The following is a 24,225-nucleotide window of genomic DNA, read 5'->3' on the forward strand; positions in this document are numbered from 1 at the left end:
CTTCACCACATCTCAATGGGAAATATTATAGTCAAATTTCATTGGAATTGCTACTTAAGTAAAGGATCCTCTTCAACCACTCAAATACACAGACAAATTGTGTAAAACAATGAAAATGTGAACTGATAAGTCTGAAGCACATATGAGCGTCCTTTTACACTGCTGTTTGCATTTATGGTGCATTTGCAACTGTACTGTATAGATCTGTGGTTTGACTAAATAACATACTGCCTGTGTGTCTATGTGTGTGTGTAGCTGTATAGACTCATGGTTTGAGATCAATCGGTCCTGCCCCGAACACCCCTCTGACTGACTGACCACCAGGTCCACTATGAATACTGTTCAAGGTGAGACACTCAGCACATTCACACTGCTGTCTGAATGCTAATTATTGCAAGATAAGACTGTGCATGTAAACCAGTGCACAGAAGTTCATATTGGCTTTGTATGTAAATTCAGACGTGGTCCAGTCACTGTCTCCCTCCAGTGATATGATGGATTAGATACATTTATCTGGATACAAATTCACTGTAGAAATGCTAAATGATAAGAGTTGATCATTATTGTGTGTAGGAAGACCTTAAACAGAACCATTGTTATTATAAAGATGCAAAATTTCATGATAATATTAGATTTATTTGTAAAGCAAGCAAGTTGTAATAGGCCAACAAATTTATACTGTAACAAGACAGAGCCTCTTCAGGCATGCTAGCAGCCCTGTGACGATGTGTGTGTGAATGCTGACAATAGCATAATCAAAATGCTAACATGCTGATGTTTAAGCAGGTGTGTTCACTGTTCACAGTGCAGTCACCACAGTTCATCCTGAGGGGACCATGAATGTGTGTATCAGATTTTATGGCCATCCATCTTCACTTAGGGGATCATAGAAGTTAGACTGATACATCCTCTGGGCACGTCTCTGAATGTCTTTGAGTCTTTGTGGTGATCCAGCCAGTGGATCATGAAGTTTGTCACAGGATGAATCAAAATTTGGCCCACTGTGACACTCATATAAACAGTGTGTCTGTAAAATGACACAAATTATCGTCATCTAAGCCAGTGAAACCTTGTTTCATCCATTAATAAGTTGCTTAATAAATTAAGTCATGCATAATTTTCCCCACTTTCTGTCTGTCTGCCCCCCTCCTCCTCCTCCTCTCTGTCTCCAGGACGTCTCGTTGTCCTGCCATGGATATCTGGGCACAGATGCAACCAAATCTGATGAAACAATCAAAGCGATCAACACAGACTTATCCTGACAGAATCCATCCTCCTAACCAAGATAATTATTCCTTGTGAACTGAACCAAAAAAACGTGACTGTCAAACCATCGTACATTAAAGGGCCCCTCCCGAGCCCTCCATTTTACGTCTGCTGAAGAGACTGCTCACAGTCCCCCCCCACCCTTCCTTCCTTCCCTGCCCTCCTATTTCTCCAGGCTAACAGAGTCCCTTAAAGGGCTTCATCGGCCTCAACTCCCCCTTCAACCCATGTGGCCATTTGCCTCCCTGACGTGCTCAGGTCCTTGCAGGCCTCCAGCAGCTGGCCTTCCATCTTGCATCTGGATCCAGGCCTGTCAGTCATTTGTGTTCAGCCCTCCCATGGCCTTAACTGGGGAGAGGAGAGGAAGCAGAGCAGGGAGTAGGCAGGAGGGAAGAGAAAGAATACCACACAAGGAAGAAAGAAGTTGAGGAGGATGAGACGGAGGAGGAAGCCGATGAATGGAGGATTGTTGTTGCAGAAGCTTGCCTTGAGAAACAGACTTGTACGTTATTTGGTGGGCCTCTCACCCCACAACGGGACTCCAACTCGGTGACCTCTCATAACAGACTGGCTCCTGGTGTGCTTCTTTCTCATAGTTCCTGCCTCAGTTCTGCGCCCCTCCTTGGCAATTTGACTCATGGTAATCAAAAAGTCCCCAAAATGCTTCTTAGATCTGGCTTGTGCACACCTGGCCAGGCAGGGGGGCATAGAGGGTTAACAAAAAAAAAAAAAACAACAACAAAAAACGACAAAAAGGGGGATGTCAGCTTGTCTTCTGTGTACAGTATCGGGGGATCTGAAGAAGGACTGGGGGGTGGAGAGGAGCGGTCTGAGCATGCTCAGTTGGGATTTGGAGGGAGGAAGGGGCCAGCAATGTAGTTTACGCTCCTACTGTGTAACATGTGTGTCTGGGATGCTCCAGTGTCAGGCTTCACCCAGTATGTGTATGTACACTATGTGTGTGTGCGTGTGAGTGTGAGCTTGGAACCATAACAACATAGCTTTTGCTGAAGCCTAGCGTGTGTGTGTGTGTGTGTGTGTGTGTGTGTGTGTGTGTGTGTTTGTGTGTGTGTGAGAGAGAGAGAGAGAGAGGGAGAGAGAGAGAGACAGCCTGAAAGGTCAGTGTAGAGGGCTGACTGGGACAGCGCTGTGTGTGTCTGTGTATTGAAATGTTTACAGTCTATATGTCCATGTTCCCTGTGTGTGCGACTGGCAGTCCTCCCTTTACTTTGCTGATGTTTACAGCTACAGAGAAGCGACATGACATATTGTAAATTACACGCATAACCTCTCTCGGTTCTTTCTTTTTAGATCTGCCAGATTTTTCATGTGATCATGACTAGTCATTTTCTTGTGAGAGCCTCGAGTGTGAGAGCGTGTGTGTCTCCGTGCATATGACAGTTTGTGCATGTGTGGTTGAGTGTGCAATTCAAGAGGCACCTCTTGGTCTATGCTACTGTTAGTTCCCCACATCGTGTTTCTGCTAGAGTAGGTCTGGCTGACTGCGACTTGAGAGCCACTCAGACCCAACAAAGGACTCTGTAGTCCCACTGTGGACCCACTGAACGGGGCTTATTTATTCATTTGTTCATATTTAACAATATTTGTTTAATATTTCAATCATGTGAGGTGTTACTCACTCTTCAGAATGCCAAGAGCTGATGTATGAAGACTACTACGAATCAACATACAAACAAACTGCATTTACAACGCTACTGTAAACAAATGGTGGAATAAATTGTGCTAGATGGCAGACTCTATCTTCAGCTTTCATTCTGTGACCCAGATACACCTTATACAAAGTGAACAGCACTGGGTTTCCCATCAGACATCTGAATCTTGCCATTATTGCAGGACTATAGACACACAGTGTGTTTTAGACCTGTATATTAATGGCACATGGTGACACATTTAAGTCGAAGGATCATCAGTCTACATCAGTGTTTTGGGATTGAATGTGATGAATCCACTCTCTCAAAACACGCTGCGTGTAGTCTGATTTCGTCCTTTTACTACATTTCCCAGAACACCATTTGATATTTGACAAGGTAGGGGCGGGCTGAAGAGGGGACGTGTGTGAAGGTATAGAATATCCTGTCTTCTACTACTACAACTATTTCTTGACCATTAGGCAATGCCCGCAATTGTGGCCATGCTGCAAGGAGCTGCTGGTTCACCACTCTGAAATCACATGGCACAGTTTTCTTTAACTGATTTCCTCAATGCTTCTCGAACATAGAAACACAGGAGTCTCGTGGATGAACACTACAGGTTTATGTTATGGCCGTCAATTTAATTATGTCAATTTAGTCTGTGAAAAATCTGACTTTTTCTGTCAGTTTGTCATGGCCAGTGGTTTAAAACACTACAATACCCATGAGTCTCAGCTGCCATTGCAACGTAGAAGGAGCGAGGGAAGGCAAATGCTTAGTTGTTGCAACTGGAAACAAAACACAGCTTCATGGTCGCTGATTTCACCTAAAATTGACCCAGAATTTAAAAGTGAACGGAAACCTGCTGAATGTTTTATCAGGCTTCTACAAAGTGTAACATCAGCTGATTTGATGCTACATATCAAAATACACTTTGGGAGTCATAGTTGATGTTTCACCTTATGTTTTTATGTACACAAACAAACTAAACCCAAACCTGATGGTTCAACTTTTTGAGCGAAGAAGCAGATATTTTCGAACTCTTCCCACCTTCTAACTCCTGCTGAAAGCATGACGTGTTTTCTAACTGCACTGCATTCTGGTCTACTGAGGCTGAAGGTGGAAAAAATGCACATTGTTAATGTACTGTTGATTCTGAAAATTGAAAAAGAAAATCTGCTATCAAACTTACTGAAGATACTGCAAATATCCTAGTTTGACAACACTTATGTTTGGTTATCTATCAACAGGAAGAATTTCAATATACCAAATGCACCACAAATACACAAGCGTGGATTTTTCCCCTCAAACATTTCTTCCTCTCCGATACGTAATTATAATACTAAAACAATGAAAGGACATGTTAGTCCTAACTCTTCTCACTGTCGACTGCTGCTCCACTGTTGTAAGTCGGTATGTAAGAGTTGGACTTACGGCTAAGATGCTTTCAGGGAAACCCAGTTTATGGAAGAATTTTCAGACCAAATCTTGAATGTTGGCAGGAAATCACTGATCAGAGCTGAGAGCCTCCCAAAAGCTTCAGAGCACCACAATGATTTTTCCCTTTCACCAACAACAGATGCTTCATGATCGTTTGGGATGTAACTTGAGGAATCCAGCCAATACCCTTTGAAGTGTCTATATGTATGATATGTGTGGAAAAAGAGGTGCCTGGCAGCCATCTATGATATATTTTGATCTTTGTTATCTATCAATCATCCTAATTCTTAAGGTGTAACTTTGCACTAAAGTCAAATGATGGGCTCTTGCTTTTATCCTTGTGTTTTACTCCTCTGCAGTCATCTTTATAGGCTTTAATACCAAGAAGTATGAATTTTAACACAACTGAATGCAGTCAGCTCCCAAAGGGACCTCTGTAGTGCTCTGAAGCTGACAGGAAAACTGCCTCTGACATGAGAAGTTCGGAGTGAACCATTGACACAACACAGGCGGCTCTGCGCTCTCACCGGGCTCGTCATGAGGATTTCTATTTCCTGTGAACGACAGATGTTAAAGTCAGTGCAGGCCATTCTGGGGACCTTTATCACACAGCCTTTCATAAAACTTTACTTGAAGTGCATTACGAGGCACTATAAGGACTGTAAACATATATGTACGTATATGTCAGTTTATGTTACCTTGAAACTGCACCAGTCGAGATTCTGAGATAGCCAATGGATTAAATGACTGAGCGTTATGTAAAAGGGGTCGTTCATAGTGTTGGACTCCCTGAGAATTATCAGGCAGCTGTATTCAGTGAAGAAAGCTCTGATAAACCCGCTTTAAGATGTCACCTGTAGTGAGGAACCAATGAAAAGTGATCTGTACGTTCCCCTCAGCTCTGCAGAGCTTTTTAGTGTCAGCTCATTGTTTTGGTTCTACAGCGAGCAATTTTTTTTTTTTTTTTTTTTTTTGGTTCACTCTCACCAGGAACATCAACCTTGTTTCCAGCCGCATCAGACGTTTTAGTTTTTAGATGGACGCCCTGATAAACTGACTGTACACGATCTGTCCATGAGAGTGAAAGTGCTAACGTTGCTCTGTGTCTCATGGACATGTAAATAGGCTAGTGTTTGCTAACATGCTAGCCATAATAAGTTAAGAAGTTGACAATATGTCAAGATTTTGTGGTTATTAGCTTGTTCTGCTGCCCTCAAGTGGCCACATGAATTGATGACTGCAGCTTTAATAATTCCATTCAGAAAACAATCAGCATTAGAATGTATGATGACATACAGCGAAGCTGCATTGGGCTTGTAAAAAGACACCAGCTTTTTCCGAAACACAACTACAAAGTTGGCGGAAAATGTCCTATTAACAGTAATTGAATGTTAACAAGTGTTAGATAATTGTTAAGAAATAAAGTTCTTGTGTCAGGGTACGGTCATGTCTCCCCCCAAAGAGTGATGATTTCAATTAAAAGTTTACATTTGAAATCTTTTTCCTCTGTTGCTTTGCCGTCCTTCATGCGCTGTCCCACACTGGCTGGTTTGGTAAACATGAGTGATTTCACTTTAGAGAATTCTTCGGAATTCAATTTCACATTTTGTTAACCAGCTGCCTCTCGCTGCCATTTGGAGGGCCATCATGTGATGATGTCTAATGCGGCTTTAGTGGAGTTTGAATGTGGTATGAAATAGTTTTTTGGCACAAAATATTGAGTAACACTAGAGTTTCTTTTTCCCCTTATCAAATAACATCTAATATCAAAGCACTTGTGATCAAAATGTGGTTACGATGCCTCGTGAGAGCACCACTTCAAAAAAGTGTTAGTGCTGAGATCATCCCTGTTCCCCATTAGGCTGTGACACATGGAGGGTCCGAGACAGAGGGCAGTGTTCATTTCAGCATGGATGGGGACCAACGTCATGGTGCATAACAGTAATATAAGAAGAATATAAGGACATAAGAAGCCAAGTAATAATGGTAACTGCTAACCTCATTGCCTATTTGTGTGACACACAATGTTCCCTGTGTATCATGGCCCGCGGCTAATGGAGGGGGATGATCTCTTTGGGAAATGACGTGTGCTTTAGTCTGGGTTGCAGAGTGAAAATATCCAATGAGCCTCTCAGACTGCTGCTACTGTCGACAGCAGGCCCACTGTAACGCCTGCCTGCCCACTCAGCTTGGACACACCGCTACAAGAATACAGTACCTTCATTTACTATGCCCTTATTTCATTTGACTCATTTTAGTTCATGACTTACTTTACTTTCCAAGGATGTGAATGGCTGCCTGTTTTTTGGGGCTGCCGACTAACATGTCTGATGACTTTGATGTGCAATCTGTGGGATGAGTAATAATAATGACATATACTGTATAATAATCTATAATATTAAAAATGTCAAAATATGAAAGGTGACTGACCTGTTCTTCCTGGTGTCTAAATTTGGGAAACAGATGGGAAAACACAAAATTACAGTGTGGACCAGCTGTTATTTTTCATTTATCAACTGATAAATGTGATCAGAACAGACGGAGAGCAGGACAGAGCAAGAGAGAAGCATGTGTCATGTTAATTTGTTAATTTTGTTAATTTTATTTCACAAACATTTGAGGTCACGGTGATGCTTGTCATTATTATCTTATTTTTATATTATTTTGGTTGTTGTTATTATTGTAGTTTCCAGCTTCATGACTGCTGAATACTCTTACAACGGGACACCAGGGGATTTTAAATTTGTCATAGTAATAGCCTGACCTCTAATGGCTATTGTCATAATTGCACTGACTTTCGATGGCAAAACAGACGAATTCAATTTTGTAATGTACTTTTTGAAACGATTACAATATTAATAATATCAGAATATTATTTAACTGAATGCAACATGTTGTAGATTCAAATCAGCTTTAAGTAAACTTTGCAAAACACTAAAATGACCTCAACTGAAATAGGTCTACAAAGAAGTAAACATTACGAAGACGGAAAACAGATATTTTTGACTCGAATCGATTCGATTCGATTGCTCTGGTCTAGCTGGTTTCGTCATCACAACAGCGTTTTGATTGGTCAACGGGTCCTGGCGCCAAAACAGCAAGGAGGAAGAGTTAAAAACGGTACAGTGGATATTTCTGCGCAATATCTTAGTAAAAAATTGGTGTGAAGCTACTTTTGGCCTCATTTAGGCACAAAATGGATGCACAGTCATATCTGCCTGTACAGCCTGGGGTAGGGATGGAGGAGAATTTCCTGTCCCTCGACGATATTTTGCTCTCTCATGAGAGACTTCCGATCCGAACAGAGTGCGCTTTTCCCCGGCTGGGATTCTTGGAGAAGTCGAGTGACACGCAGGACATACCGGAGGTTAGTAAAGTTACTGAAGGAAAATGTGAATGAGTGCTATTGCATTTCTCTAGCCATAACTGTGTCGCAGAAATACACGTAAAACATAAACAACATAAACAAGGCCCACTGATCAATTCGGCATATTTATTACTTACCAAACCGCTAATGTTATTATTACCCCAGAAGAAAGGTTACAGGCCTTAGTAAGAGTAAACTATGTACAAGCAGTAAAATATAAATTACCGGTATGTATGAACATAAACTACACTTCTGCTACTGTAATTTCAATTTACATGATGTTAAATCGCAGTTCACAGTGGATAGTACAAGTTACTCAGAACCCAGTGAAGTTTAAAGATTTGACTATTAGATTAGAATTAAATATTAGAACAGAGGCAGCGTCTGCGTTTCCTGTTATGACACGTCTGCCGTGAAAAAAAAAAAAAAAATCAGTTATGGAGCTCTATTAAGTGTTTTTCCCATAAAAGTGTTACTATTAGATGGAGGCACATGGGATTCAAACCCATGCCTGCACCTACATGTACAGTATACCTGCAGTATGGACCCCAGAGAGCAGGGCTATTGATGATTGCTCCAACTCTGAATGCTGTTTCCTTTATCTCAGGGTACAAAGATGGAGCTTCCTCTCTGGCTGTCCAAGGGACTGTATGAGAGGACGAGGAGAGTGCTGTCAGTGGAGCTACCAAAGGTGTACAGAGAGGGCTGGAGGACTGTGTTCAACGCCGACCCCAATGTGGTGGACCTGCATAAGATGGGGCCCTACTACTACGGCCTGGGATCCCAGATGCTGAATTTTGACAGCCCAGAAAACCCAGAGATCGGACAGACACTGCTGCAGGTGACCAACACGCACAAACAATATCACAGAGTTCATTTCACATGAGAAGATACCAAAAAAGGGCTAGTATTGATTATCAAAAAACATTTCTAGTGGTATCCAGGTCGACACTGGACATTACACACATCACACTTCATTCACAATCCAAATTCCAAAAAAGTTTTGTCGCTGTGTAAAACATAAAACAAAAATGGAAGGATGATACGTGCCCATTCAGACTGACTCAGACTTGTCTTTCTTTTTCCTACATTCTTTCAACATCAGTGGCAGCTACTGATGTTTTGCAATACACATTCATTGTGTAAATCTATCCACAAATGCAGGGACCTCATTCTATAAAGGTCAGAAATCCAAGACTGACACTGCGGTACATAACACTGGTGGTAATGTCCCCAAAGCTGGCCGATAATGTATTTACGTATGTTTGTAGCTCATTTGGAGGTCAATAAACTCAGAGTCATTTAAAACATTTTTGTTATCATCATCTATAAGCATTGATTAATTATTATCTGGTGAGCTATAGAGATGTTTTCTTACACTTAAAGTAAAATGTGTGAAATGGAAAGTGATGGCAGCTGCAACCCAGGATGAAGGATTTGATTGTTGATTGTATAAACTTGCAAGGCCCAGTATCTGTGTTTCTTCAAATGTATCAGTGAACATGTGGTAAAATGTGATATAAATACACATTGCATTACAGCCCAGATGCTTCACTGCAAAATGTCACAGATCAACAGACACAATGCAGATTCAAAATAAATACAGTCACTGTTATTTAATACACTGCAACTAGGGGGTGCAATCAGATCAGAAAACATGGCAGACTACTGGTTGTCTGGCAGCTGTTACCAGGCAGATTGACTCTAGTCTCATTGTCTGACAGACAAACAGGAGCAGAGGATTGTTGCTCACTCCATAATACTGTGCACAACAAGGTTAGTGGCAACATTGCCTTCCCAGGTCTTTTTAACCACATGGGCTTGATCAGAAAGTCTGTGATATTAACTTAACTAGTGTGTTTATGTGATGTGGCGAACGAACTAAAAAGGCAGTATGGCCCAGTGAAATATCCTAATCGCAAGAGCTGCCGTTTTTCTGATAAAGGTAAAATGTGTCACAGCATGCAGTCACAAATGAAGCATTGTGGTGCTGCAGAGATGCTGTGGCCTGAAAATCATATTCTCCAGACTGAACGGAAGATGAGTGTTTGGTACAGACCCCTACAAAGATTATTTTTGTAGTCTTTTCCACTAAAATCATGACTCATTTTGCAATATCTGTCTGTCAATTGCACAGAACACACACACACGCACCTTTGATGCCTACTATACCAGCTGTATTGAAATGTTCGAACTCTGTAAACTCTGTAATGTAGCAAGGGGCCAGTTGTGGACACACTCTTTGATGTTTCAATATTTTTCGGAATTTTTTTGAAGATGATCCAGCCTAAAGGCAAGGAACGGATGAAATTATATATATCTGAGGTTTAACTTTAAATTTTATATCAGAGTTGACTGCTGGTTCATGAACTAGGTCACTGTGATTTAAAAACATTGCTGGCGTGCCTTAATGTAAAATAGCATAACAGCAACACTCTTGCAGTCCCCTGTACTGTATGTGCTCTCTTTTTACTCATCTAATTGGTGGCAAACTGTTGACATTGTCCTTCGTCCAGACGTTCATCGGTCGGTTCAGACGGACCATGGACTCCTCCCAGAATGCCTATAACGAGGACACGTCCGCACTGGTGGAGCGCCTGGACTGTCTGGAGAAGGCTTTGTTCAGGTCCGGGCAGATTGGCCTCAATGGCTTCCAGAGCTGGGAGAAGGGCCAGGCCTCACAACTCACCGCCTCCAGTCTGGTTCTCAACTACCGCAAGAGGAAGATGACCGATGTACAGCAATGACCCTGAGCACGGCCGCAACAGACTTTGACTTATAGTCATTTTTACTTCTACAGACAAACACACCCTCTACATCTGAACCGTGCTCTCTGTGGTGGGGCGGCTTCTTTTGTAGGGCATAAATGCGTTTACTATTTATTTTGTCACATTGTTCCACCACTGACAATGCAGAAACTGTTGATTCATGGGAAAGTTCATGGACATTCAGTTGACGTGTGAATATTCAGTTTTTGTAATTTTGATTGTTGATTAATTGTTTTTATTATAGATCAAGCAAAGATTCCCAACATTTGCTGGTTACAACCTTTCTGTACAGATGGTTCACTTTTAAATGTAAAATAAATCATTTTCATAATGTTGACTAGAAACCAGCTATCACATCATTTTTGTAATGAATAGCATACAAGTGCAGCCACAGCATGCAGATTGAGGTCACCTCTAAATGCCAACTGTTGTGCACAGTGAGCAGAATCTGCAATTACCACCTGCCAGGCGCCAAATGCTGGTAAAATGTTTCTTTGGTAGAATTATCAGTGAGGGTTGCCCAACACATTGAGTTATTGAGATGATAACATTTTGAGTGTATTTTTCAGCGGTGCCTCTGCTGCTGAAAACCACACTCCTCGTCGTGAGCTGACTGTATCCAAAGAAAACAATGTAGCAAAGGCTGTTTATTAGTTGTCTGCTGCTCTAAACTACAAACTTCTGCTTCCTCTCTTCTCTGCCTCAAGTGTGAACTTTCCTCAAATGAGAGAAGCTGGATGGTAAAATGTGATATGAGGGCGGGCTGTGGGTGGGTTGGTGGGGGTGAATAGATTGTCTCCCTTCTGCAGACACCGTTCCTGGGGAGCATTACTGACCCCTGCTGGTGGGGCTAATAATTTGACCTCCCTCCAGGAGACTGTGACTTCATGTAAATGTTTCTAGATATCTTGTTTCTAGTTACCTGACTGAGAGTCTAGCCTGTTGTGCCATGCCACAATGTGTTAGAAAGTAGGACAATGTTGTGTTTGATGTAGGCGATTGGCTGTTTTCCCAGCAGACATTTTGACCTGTCATAGCAGGATGTGCACAGTTGTTGCTGATAATGCTGCAGTACCTGCTTCTGTTGTACACAAAGGGCTGTATGCTGCCACCCACCATTACATGGCTCCCTTCAACCAGAAAGCCCACAAATCTTCCTGCGTGGAGACCAGCCAGGGACCCTCGTTTCATTTCACCCTCTTTTCCCATATTTTGTAAGGTGGATCAGAGAGGATGTTCAGATAACACTGAACTCATCTTGGGTGGTAAACGATGATAAACTTTGTTATGTATCAGTTAGTGCTGCTCGTTTAGTTGACCTGTTACATCCACTTAAATAGAGGGTGATGGAAGATTTCTTCACATTGTGTTGGTATGTAGGGAGAAATACAAGTGTAGTCTGACTTGACTTTCTAAATGTAAAGTCATGTATAGTACATACATGGTTTTGAGTTTCTCTTTTCTTTAAATCTCAGATGTGTATTTTCCAGATCAATTCAGAATTCTAGATTTTCCAACCTGAAAATGACCCACATGAATCATGCAGATCCATAAAAAAGACATTTTATGGTGTGGCTTCTCTGTCCTCTCCTGCGTGTTTGACCGAGAGGCCACAGCGCAGACAGCGAACCAGGTGAAGGGAAGGTCATGTAGAAAAGTAGAAAAGTGATGTTTCCCCTGCTTTGTCTGCACCTGTTTTCCATGAGCACGCTTGTGAGCTAAGGGCAGTTTGTTACAAACAAGCTAAAACGAACTGTCTGTATGTAGCTGTAACTGTTTGCCACAAATCTTACGATCTGGCAAATTCTTGGAAACTTAACTACTGGCTCAGACTGCAGCGCCCCCTCCAAACCAGCCCCCCCTCTCTCTGCCTGTGAATCCACATCAGCAGCAGAGGGAGTAGACAGGAGCAAGGACTGATACTGATGTCTGTGTTCTTCATTCTTCCTAAACTTCACGCAGTTAAAAAGTATGTCTGCTTTCCTCTCTTCTCTTGTGTTTATATTCTAAATCTTACATTATCTGCTGTTGTGTAACAATTTGTGAAACCTACCCATAATAGTCATGACTATTGTAATGTTGATAATGCTAATTGTCAGACCTCTGCTAAAACTGACTCATGCTTCTTATTGATATTCCTCTTAATGAGTCACTCATGAAGCTGCCTCTGTAGTTGTGATTTAGAGTAATCACTGCCTGAATCACGGCTGCATCACAAACACTGACACATTATGCAATGTGAAAGAAAATGGCAATAAGACAGAGAGAGTGCCAAAGAGGAAAGCTACTTTAACAAACACTACAAACTCCATTCCCTGCATCTTCACCATATTAGTATTTACTGTCTGTGTTACTGCAAGGTGTTACTGGTATTTTGTGTCTGTGTGAGAGTGTGTTGGCCTTTAGCTGCTGATATCATTAGCCTGCTGTCCCTGCAGTGGCACTGCTTGTTATCCAGAGGTGACATTCAGATATCTCCGCCTGTGTGTGTTTGTTTTTGGCTGAACTCCACCGTGGGGCTTTTCTGCATAATGATTTATTTTTCTTTCTAAGTACGTTTTGCTGTTAATTCAAGTGTATTCTTCTGAAATGGAGGAGTTTCAGAATGGCTTCACACCACTCCATGTATCACGTTCAGTTGAAACAGCTATATGCCATTTTATTTGGCTTCGGAAAGCAAATCTTATAATAGTTTCTTGTGATTTGATCGAAATAGAGCATTCAGTTAATAAAACACGCAGTTGTTCATTTCACAGCCAGTAAGCCGTCTGAGGAGTTAATATTAAATCAAAAATACTGCACTGACAAAGAGGACATTTTAATTCAAATGATTTCAGGTAAATCTTTTGTATGTTATGACACATGTTATTTACATTCACCTCTGCCATGGAGATTTTACTTTAACAGTATCAGCATAGAGTGCTGCTGGACAGATCTCTCGCTGGTAAAACTCCATAAACAGAGAAAGCAGTTGCAAAAATGTCTCTACTGTCCCAGATGCCCCCAACAAAGAGTGGGTTTTCCCACCTTACCTTCCCTTCCTCACACAGCATTATAATCCCAAGCTGTATATTAAACCCTCTGAAAACATCAAGGCTAATTAGGCCCAGATCTGGCTAGCTAAGACGTCACAGTGCTAATTTCCACAATCTCAAACATATCACAGCAGGCGGGCAAGATGTACAACCTGTTAAATGTGCCTTGTTTAATGTAAGATGACTATGAGGTGAAACCCTCATATTAAATGAATACACTACCTACAGTGTCTTAGAGTTCTTGTTCTTAACTGAAACCTTGCTGACACTGTGTTTCAGACTGTGGAGACAAATTACAAAAAGAAGGTGCATTTTCATGTTAGTAATGAGCGCACATCAGGGACACTCTGACATGCTCAGATACAAACTATGTCTATCCACCATGGAAAGGTTTCACCTTTACAAATGCAGCTAAAATCACCAAGAGCAACTCCATGGACAAACAAAGACTTTCAGACTCTTCAGAGAATATGCAGAAGACCAGAAAGAAAGTGAAAATCAAATTGCCATTCCAAAAGTCGTAGCACATATCTATTCAGTTCAATTCAGTTAGTTAAATTTTATTTGTATAGCATCAAATCACAACAAAAGTTGTCTCAGGACACTCTCTATATAGAGCTGGTACAGGCCGAGCTCTTAAACATGCTGAACATTTTAGCTTTGGAACCATGTTTTCTAGCTAAAAGCGTGTAAGATAAGTAACGTATCAAAAAAGGATGGAAGAAGATTTAAAAAAAAAAAAAAAAAAAAAGCTTGTGCATTTCCTGCAGAAAATGGCATGATTGCTGAAAGCTCTTGCATTTTGCTTGCAGCTGTAAAGCATGTCACCATGGGCTAGCTGTCTGTCAAGTTTCACTTCTATAGCCTTTACAGTTTGTGAGATATTAGTGATTTCATGCCATCCTCATTAAAAAAAATAATACCTTTTTAATTTCCAAGATTCTGCTCCCATCTGTGGGGTTTTAGTTTGAAAACCCAGCTTCATCTGTGGCTACCCGTGAGCTCCAGTTACCATCTGGGGGCTTTTATTTTGAAAATCCATCTTGCACACTGGCAACATCCCAGGAAAATCCTGGTTGTTGGTGTAAATTATTTCCCAGTGGGGTGTTATACTGGTTATACATGGACTTACGTGGAAAAGGCATTAGTTCAACAAAGCATGTAAGAGTGGCCCAGTCCTAGTTGCTTGTTGAAGTGTTAAATGTGGGTCAGATGATGGACAGCGAGTCGGGGGATAGGTCACTGATGATGAAAATATTGACAATGCCTCTGAGTGTTAACTATTGATCCTGATATGGGATTGTCCTGACACAGGGAGGCCTACACCAAAAGATTTTACAGCATTACCACTCGTCTCACTACCGATTCTTCATGACTTTTCAAGTGTAGTATATTATATGAGCTCTTAATTTTTGAAATAAATAAGTCAGTTTCTTTACTTGCAGGAAAGAGGTTAACCAATGAAAAATGGCTATCACTCATAAAGGGTTGATAAGTTGTAATTAATACATTTGGACGATACAGTGTTATTAGTGCTTTATAGATCAGTAAAACCATTAACAAGAACAAAGGTCCAGTTTCCAGGTTGTGACAAATTCCTTTGGCCAGCATATTGTCTCCTTCAACATAACTTGATTTATCATCTTTGAAGAACAAGGTTGACTGTTTCCTCCAGAATCATCTCAAGCTCAGGGTAAAATTAACGTCATGGTTTAAAATAAAACCCAAATATTTGTTAACCAAATATCTACCCTTCTTCCCCAACAGAGTTTGTGAAAACATTTCAACTAATTATGAAACCGTCTCAGTTTAGTAGAGAAGCCTCTGTATGATCCACATAAGCAAACAAGACCATCGGTGAGAAGGATCTGATTCGCTGTGAAAGAAATGGTTTTAAGCATGTGTTGTCAAACTCAAAAACAGAATTATTTCCTCCATAGCTGGTTTATACGTTGAATAACTTGATGATGATGACGGTGAGTGGGGAAATGACTGTGTGCAAAGTGAGGTGGTGTGAAAGCTTATGTACTCTGTGTTACACTATTGTGGTATTTAAAATATTTTCCCAAACTTACCAGATTCTGTTAATGTATTACATTAGCTAAATTTAAAAGGGGGGACAAATGATGAAGAATTTGTCATGGACAATGTTTCACAGTGTTTATAAAGTCTCCTCTGACTCAACAACTCAGTCTGGGGCTGATTTACTGCCATCTCAAATTACTCGCATGAACGGTTTGCTCTGGAGGACAGATATTCGAAATCAATGAGGGAAACAAGAATGCGTTAAGAATACCAGGTCTAAAGGCAAAGGCCAGGTCAGATCGTTTATTATGCAGATACAGATACCATTGTAATAGCAGGTGTAAATGGAGTGTTAGTTGTCGGCTTACATATATCCTATGTGTATGAATGGTACTAAAATAAAGTTGACTTTGTTTCACCATAGTTATTTTACAGTTGTTAATCATACACAGCCACAAATAGATACATTACCTCATCGCCATACATCCTGCAAGCAGCTGTGTTTAAAAAAGAGACAAATATAAGAAATAACTGGATTGTTAGTTCAAATATTCTTTGGATCTGATTCTATATCACTTTGATATGATGCCACACTGTCATGAGTGGCCAAACAAACCAAACAGGTCGCTGATATGAATGGATAGGACTGGGAGGAGAACCAATAGATATCTTTCAAAAGTCAAAGGGGCCTCCAGAATCTAAATCATCCATATGATCACCACATCATGTCTATCAGTTTGTCATTCCTAAACAAGCCCTGTGTTTGCTGATTTAAAATGCATTAAGTACGGCGATAAGCAGTGTCATCTGCTCCCTGCGGTCATTTCCTGACGCTTAAATGAGGAACATAGACAATAAAAACGAATATTCCCCCTCAAGACTTTTAATAGTACACCAGTTGGATGAGGCATCAACAATTCAAGCGTATAATCCAGATGTTAAAATCATGTACCCGCTGAAAGTTTCTATCTAGACAGTCCTGCAAGCAGTAACCACAGTGATACTGAATCCAGCAGAGGAGGAGAAATACATGAAGACCAGGATCACTACATCACAGAGTCCCTCAGTGGGAATAACCTTCCTACTCTAATCATTTGGATGACCCACATGGAGCTCAGGCTATATTTTGGTCAGCACCCAAAGGCAAGTCGGCTAGCCTCCTGTCATGACACTGCCTCAGGAAATAAATCAAAGCTCTGCAGCTTAACTCTCAGCCTGGATCGTCAGAACACCACCGCTCCTCAGGACTTCGCAAAAGTCACATCAGTCATAACATGAAGGACTCATTCACGCTGACTTCAGCCCCTTCATCATGACCATTGAGGTTCAGTGCAGTCAGTCTCACCCACAGTGTAAGGTTTTATCAAACAATGGGAATGCTGTTTGTAGGTGGATCTTATCACGACTGTCTGATTACATGTCTCTGCAGGCAGATCTATTACAGGCCTTTCATTACCTCTGTCTGTGGGTCCTGGTGGGCAGTCCCAGCCAAAGGTTTAGCTGAAGCAAAGGGCAGTCTGAGGGCGAGCGTCCAGGAAGCTGACACTAATGCTGCCTCTGGCTTCTATCTACTTTAAGGGCCTCTGACATTTGGTATTTGTTGGGAAACCATTTGTGTACATGATAAAATGCTGAGAGGAGCCCAAGGCTTGTTCTTTCTCCCTCTCTCTCCCTCTCTCACTCCGTTTGTCTTTCATTTTCTGCATACAAGTACCTAATTTCTAGTGACATTCCTCTTCTACTCTGTTTCATTGTATTCACATTTTAGCCATGTGTCTTTGAGTCAGCCTTACAAGTAATTTCATCACTTTCTCTCTCTGTGGCGACATTGTGCAGGCAGGGTTTTTATTCTGAGCAGGACCACCAGGACACCATGCTGTCCAATTAACATTTTATCCTATTCACTCAACCGCAAACCTGCACCGGTTACTTCTATTCAAGAACACATCACTGGATTGAATTACAAGAATGAGAAGTTATTTTATAAGGTTCCACATGGCTAATAAAGTAAAAGTACCTTCCTCTAGCTCAAATGAATACATCAAGGAATATTTTAAATTTGACTATATAATCGAATTGTTTCCTGTGATTAGGTTTTGTTTGATGTATAATGGTGTTGAGTGTTGGAACGGTAGACGATGAACCAAGAAGGTTTTGGTGAGGTTTATTTAGTTTCTGTTGAGTTTGAATGAAGCGTTTTTCTTGTGATAAAATGACTGTTTCTGTAAATGGAGTCTGGTGGCTTTGGTGAGAGTTATATTGTGGCTGTTATACTTTGATGCTGTACGGAGGGATTACATTGCAGCCCGTTTTGCGGCTGCAGCATTTTCGCTCAATACTGGACCAATTAAAAAAAATGTTTGCCCCATTAGTCACCTGGAAGGAAACATGGGGAAAATGGAGTCCATAAACACAGATAATATTAGACCAGAATTTCTCCCATCACAGGATATTGAATGCATCCAAGATACGTGGATGGGCGCCAGTTTTATTTCTAATGGAAACAATGTCAATTTCTTTGATTGAAAATGAAATGTGGTGATGATAGCAGACAGTTCATAACCCGACTTGGACCCATAGATTTACACTACGAGCAATCTGAAAAGTCCCATTTGGAAATACTTTGGTCAGTACACACCACCAGTAAGACTGTTACCTAACTGCTGTAAAAATGAGGGTCTAGAATAACAAATCATTCATTCGATCTGGCTCCTGGCATCTTCTCAGTTCTCACTCTTGGACCAACCACAGATAAAGAGAGATATCCAGTCTTTAAATTAAGTTTTACTGTATGGGACATTATTTTAGATTTTGTATGTATGTAGATCTCTTAAAGGACGTGTTTATGTTGAAATGAATAAATCTATACAAGTCCTGTGTTTCTTGTTGTATTAGCTTGTTTTCTAATGGAGTCTAATTCTAATATGGTTCATGATGTGAAGAGCTTCCATGGCCAAACTGTCAGGTCAGTGAGCTCTGTGTTTTCTTGCCTTGTTCAGAAGAAAAACTCGATTTGAGTGTGTCTATTAGTCAGACGAGCTTTTGCCAACATAAAGTGACAGGGTGCTGCACTTACCATAAAAACATCAACCTAATAGAATCCAGGCCCCGAGGAGCAGCAATGGGCTGTGCAGTCATTTTTTCTGTGGTGTCTGCAAATCACATAATACCCTGTGCCCATTGTTGGGCAAGTTACTTGAAAGTGCATTCAATTACTAATTTCTCAATAAGAAGAAATAAGTTTTTATTTATTTATTCAACAGTCACTGTATTTGTTTCAGTGCTATTTCAAAGGGATCTTCCAACAACTCCAAAGCCTCCCACATGTCACAGTTTCTGTAATCAACATGTAGAAATTGAAAAGGAGAAATTGTGGTTGTCGTCTATGGTTTTTCCAACCTACTTTAGATGAAGCCAAGAAAAGAGCGATACAGGGTGCTAAATGTGGTGAATTTACTGTTTATAAAACCACAGATGAGACAAGAATTCTGTTGGAAAAAGCTGGTGAGACTGGACGATATTTTATGGAGGAAATATTTTCTGGATTTCCCTCTGATGATCTCTGGCTGCTCTGCCTCAACTCTGTGATACATGGAGGTTGCTGATGGATGGACAGATAGCTCTCCTTGTTACTAAAGCAGCTTCTATCTGCAGCTAACTGTAGCATAAAACACTACATGCATGAGTTCATAATCAATGAAATAATCAATGTTGACTAAACTGTTGATGATTTTTCATTAATTTGTGTATTTTATAAAATGTCTGAAAATGGTGAAAATTTTGTCCTTTTGGCCTGGACAACATGTAACATGTTACAACATCCTTTCCTCTCCTGCCGTGCCGTATTCTCTTCTTCTCTTTTTATCTTTTAAATTTACCTTCTCCTCTCTAAAAAAGCGCCCCGCCCTTTTCACCCCTTGCGCTCATCCCCAGCAGATAGGAGATAGAGAAGAGGGCTTAAAGATGAGAACAAAGACAGCAGGAGAGGGCTGTATGACAAGAAAGAGGAGAGAATAAGGAGAGGGAAGAAAGGAGAGAGGGAGTGGCGGAGGCGAGCACTGCACGGCCAGGCACATCTCGGCGATGAGGTGTGAGGATTAGCTGTATCTGAAGCAACGCCCCCGCTATGCTTCTCCAAATGAGTATTATCTCCCCCTCAGCCCCCCCTGTGTTGGCACAAGTGCAACAGCTCATACAATGCCATGTTGTCAGGGCTGGGAGGAGGAGGGAAGACGACACACTGTAGGCCTCGCTTCATTATCTGTAGCAGGTGGCAGGCAGCCGTAATGGAAAAAATAGGCAGCGATTTGGTAATGGCTGATATATGTGACTGCATAGAGCGGATGAGTGAGAGGTTGATATGTAGCTGACTAATGGTTTGACAGAAATGTGAGAACGACACTGGAAATATGTTTGTTGTCTTAAGCTAATCAATTTTTTTACATTAATAATGGGACACATTACTACATGTGATGTGAAACTCCACTGTTTTGGCTCACCTAGCTGCAGTAGGCAGATGTTTTCAATGATAAAGCTCTAATAACGCCACCCACCCGGCAGCAAATAGGAGACAAGCAATGTTAGCGATGAACATAGTGGAGCATTTAGCAGCTTTAGAGGCAGAAATCTCCCTCAGGATATTGAGGAATGCTAATGCTAATCTGGATCTGCTGGACAGGAAATTGTTTTCTAACACATTTGTCATATCAAGTTCTGTTCTGTCCTCAGGTGGCCAAAAAACAAACAAACAATGTGGCTTTAAGTTAAGTCCAACAACACATGCTGATTTGATTTCACACATAAATCCATCATGATGAAGACCACTGTGTTCCTGTCAGGTTGAAAGGTCCAGAAAACAGCAGCAAACCAAACCTGCATAGGGATTGTTTTGTCAATTAATTACCAAGATCAAGAGTCCCACATAACATCAAATATCAGCCACCATTGCAAAATGTTGCTTATCAGCTGCTTCCTTTTGTGAATCATCGGCATGGATTTCGTCTTTTAAAGTTTACATGAAAAAGGCTAGCAGAGTGTTATTTGATTCTGTATGTTTACTTGCTCCCTGTAAAAACAGGAGGCCAAGGAGTGACCTGTTGCAGATATTGATTGGTGTTTACACTAGCCAATAGTTTTGTGAATTTGCATTATACCCTCCGGCCATGCAGCCAGCAGTCCTATCAGCTGACTCTGCCCGGAGAGATTCCAGAGAACGCGACCAGACTGCTGAATGCAGCCTCAGAGACGGACGAGACCAGTCTGACCCTTTCAAAAAACCCATTCAAACCCTTGATACCTTTATTAATGATCTTTTAATACATCCCTGTTACATCTTAGATTGATTAATACACCTATGAATTAAATCAAGAGTCTGGTCATCATCCACATCATGTTCAAAATGAAAACCATCTCAATCCACAGCTGAGAAAATGTTTCTCATGCACCTGAAAGGAAGCAACAGTTTTAACTGCAGCCCTTTGTAGGAACAGTTCATCCACTTTTCAACAGCTGTTTCCTGCAAGGACACCCTGGGGTGGCCGGAGTGAGCTCAGGTGGCACACTGAGGTTTTAGCAAAGGTTAAGCAATTCAATATTACACAAAGTAATGACATTCAATTCATTAGAATTCAAATCATTGAGGCTGTTTCTCAAAATTATACAGTTTAGATCAGGTGGGTTTTGATGTGACATTTGGAAGCGATCGATGGTTTGACATCGGTTGGAATTTTTCTAATACAAGTGACAATCAGACTCAGAAATCAGAAATATGCAGTTAACAAATAAAACACGATGTTTCGTCTTGATGGTGACAGATTTACAACTAAGCTTACAATTTATAAGGGAGCAACATACATATAGGGTAACACCATATGAGGTCACATATGGTGTGGTCACAGCATTCAGGCGCTCAGTGAGTCTGCCTCACATGTTTACACAGGAATCTGTTTTCATGTCACCATGTAAAGGAACTTTAAACAAAATGAAGGGAAAACTAACCACACTTGTCGTTGGCTTCCCAGCTGTTTATGGTGCAACTTCAACAAGCCACCAGGACTAAAATAACAAAAATGATGTGTGGGAACAGTTTATGCAGGAAATGACTACTTTGTTGAGTGTCAGTGGCAATGCCATAAAATAACACATTAATTGATTTATCCTCAGAAGACCAATAACGACTTTGTGGCTTTAAGAGGAGCCCCAGGAAGCTTTAGTGTATATTTTCTGACTCCAACTGCGAAGAATGTTGACGTTCCACACAAAAGCAAACTTTTCATTCCAACAAAATTAGGTAGCCCTTTTTGGGGTTTGTCAATTCCATTCAACTTCCTAATAATCACCAAGCCACCATATGCGAATCATATGGAAAACAGAGATAGGGTCTAGCTGGCCTTAGCCATCATGTTGGTTAGGCTAAGTGTCACACGTACAGTATGTTTTTGATAAGTGGAAGAAATGAGACGGTTGCTGAGAATATTTACTGCTCAAGCAGTACTGAAATGACTCCACTGTCCCTTCCTCAAAGAGTTTGGCACGCTGCTCCAGACGCAGACCTGGACTGGCCATGGGGAGAGTTCCCGGTATTCTGGCAGGCTGATTGGCCTGGAGTGTCAGGCCAGTATTAAAAATGCAAAAAGAAACGGGTAAATGAGTGAGAAAACGGCGCAGGGCAGCTCCAGTCCCTAAGGGCAGTGCTGAAACTGTGGTCATACATTCTAAGCAGGTAGAGAGAGCTTATTTCTGAAAGGCTTAATTCCAGCGGGGGCCCATGTGGACTTTCCTCTGCACATTAGGGCTATTGCCTTTAATAGTTCCATCTCCTAAATGGGTTTCCCCAGAGATTTTCGCTATTCTTCTTTTAGCGTTCATAATTTAATTTTAGAAAAGAACTTGTCCAGTTCCTCTTTGGCGCTATTAGTGTCAGATTTCTATAATGACTTGTCAAATGCCACAAAGATGACAGAATGTCAAAATGCCTTTTCCCTTCCTAATCTCTAATCCCTGCTATAGTATTATAATTCTGTTTCTGCTTGAGCAGGCAAATATGGGCCAAATACCTACAAGGTGTGCTCCCATATTCACACAGTTTCTGCCTTTGATAAAATGATGACTGAGCAGCTTTCTCATTCAGAACTGAATTTAGCACTGCTCTGATAGTTTGTATTTCAATGAGGTTTGTTTTAAATGGATTACATTTATGAGCTAACTCTGCCTTTTTTACCTGATTTCTAATTCATTTTGCTTCAGTAGTGTTGAGCCTTTGCAGATTCCCTGAGAAATTTAGGATTTGTTTCAGTGTCTTTTTTAAAAATTCCTTATCATTAAGTAGACTTCTGCATACCAGATATGACTTTTTGCATGATCATTTCCAAGTTAACTGTGGCATGATCACTGATATGGATAGATCCTAAAACACAAACGGTCACTTCTCTCACTGTCGTCACACCTAAACCATGCCGGGAGCTACCAGTAGCTTCTCTTAGGATGCTGACTGGTTCGAAAAAACTGTGGCTTGGCCACAAATGCATAACTTGAAGCTCATCTGATCTTGTGCAATCTTGTGATCTTGCAAATCCACCACGGACAAGGACCTATCTGCCCTTAGTACAAATTTAGTGTCCCTGTGTATCAAAGCAGAGACCATTCTTGCTTAAGTTTCATGTGTTATTTATCCAGTAAATGGTTTCTTGTTCCTCGTCTTTTTTGAGAAAGGTTCATATTTTCCTCTGCTTCACTAGATTGTGGATCCCTTTCATGCTAAATGTACAGAACTTGCTATTTATACATGACATTTGCCACTTTTTTTTGTGTCACAGAGATACACTGTCCTTCCAACAGCTCCCTGGACGTCTGTTATCTGACCTTGGCCTACCTACTTCAAATCAATATTCCCTTCTAGTGGTGGGATGAAAACCAACATTTCAACACACGTAACATTGCAGCCTACATTATTCATGTACACTTAACATCTGCCCTCCTCTGCTCTCCAGTGGTAACTATTGACAAAGGAGCTGCCACAAAACATAGGATGACTAATAAACTCTCAATCGCAACAGGAATCAAAAACAGTGAAATCAGTGCAGTCACAAAATATCAGCCATACTCAGGCAAGATAATTTCAATCATACGTGCACAAAGTGTTTTCAGTATCTCTCCACATTTTGATTGCTTCATTGCATTTTTTTTTTTTTTTTTTTTACATTGAACCAATTTCATTCCATGTCAGCGCAATCACAGTGATCAATAAAGCCGTCAGTCAAACAGATAGGCAGGCAAAAAATATTCTAAGACTCCTTTGTTGTCACATATAATCATGCTTAGTACAACATAGTGAAATTTGTTCCCTGCATTTTAGCTCATCCCTTGAGCAGCAGTGGGCAGTGACTTTGCAGCAGCCAGGGGACCAGCTCTCAGCCACTGGCCTGGACAAGGGCACTGACAGGACAACTGACCTATGATGGCCTACATGTTTTGATGGGACCGTCTAGCTGTGAGGCAACAGTGCTAACCCAAGTTCAAATAAGTTTAGCTGTTCTGGCAACAAAAACAAGCATGGGTATCCTCAATTTAATTTTTCTTTTTTTTCTTTCTTTCTTTTTTTTTTTTACATTTGCAAGTTAGCTCAAATTCAATAACTCAGCTGAAACCACAGTGGAATAGAACAGTCTGAAGAT

General features: G+C 41.0%; 2 protein-coding genes across 2 annotated transcripts in view; both read left to right on the forward strand.

The window, feature by feature from the left end:
• The window catches only part of znrf1 (zinc and ring finger 1), a 58,601-nt gene extending 55,576 nt beyond the window's left edge, over positions 1-3,025 (forward strand). The window contains exons 4-5 of the mRNA XM_076732910.1: positions 256-347; positions 1,173-3,025. Of these exons, the coding sequence (XP_076589025.1) occupies positions 256-313 (58 nt within the window). The 3' untranslated portion in view covers positions 314-347; positions 1,173-3,025. The remainder of the gene's footprint in view (positions 1-255; positions 348-1,172) is intronic.
• A 4,432-nt stretch (positions 3,026-7,457) lies between these two features.
• gins3 (GINS complex subunit 3) lies at positions 7,458-10,746 on the forward strand. The gene is made up of 3 exons (XM_076733737.1): positions 7,458-7,725; positions 8,333-8,566; positions 10,242-10,746. The coding sequence occupies exons 1-3, from the start codon at positions 7,555-7,557 to the stop codon at positions 10,470-10,472; spliced, it is 636 nt and encodes a 211-aa protein (XP_076589852.1). The 5' UTR covers positions 7,458-7,554; the 3' UTR covers positions 10,473-10,746.
• The last annotated feature ends 13,479 nt before the right edge of the window (positions 10,747-24,225 follow it).

Source organism: Chaetodon auriga, chromosome 6 (assembly GCF_051107435.1).
Source record: "Chaetodon auriga isolate fChaAug3 chromosome 6, fChaAug3.hap1, whole genome shotgun sequence".
NCBI lineage: Eukaryota > Metazoa > Chordata > Actinopteri > Chaetodontiformes > Chaetodontidae > Chaetodon > Chaetodon auriga.

Excerpts from the sequence above, each read along its gene's own strand:
- gins3 (XM_076733737.1), top strand. The coding sequence starts at position 7,555 with ATGGATGCACAGTCATATCTGCCTGTACAGCCTGGGGTAGGGATGGAG. Across the intron at positions 7,726-8,332 it reads ACACGCAGGACATACCGGAG|GGTACAAAGATGGAGCTTCC; the intron begins GTTAGTAAAGTT and ends CCTTTATCTCAG. Across the intron at positions 8,567-10,241 it reads TCGGACAGACACTGCTGCAG|ACGTTCATCGGTCGGTTCAG; the intron begins GTGACCAACACG and ends TCCTTCGTCCAG.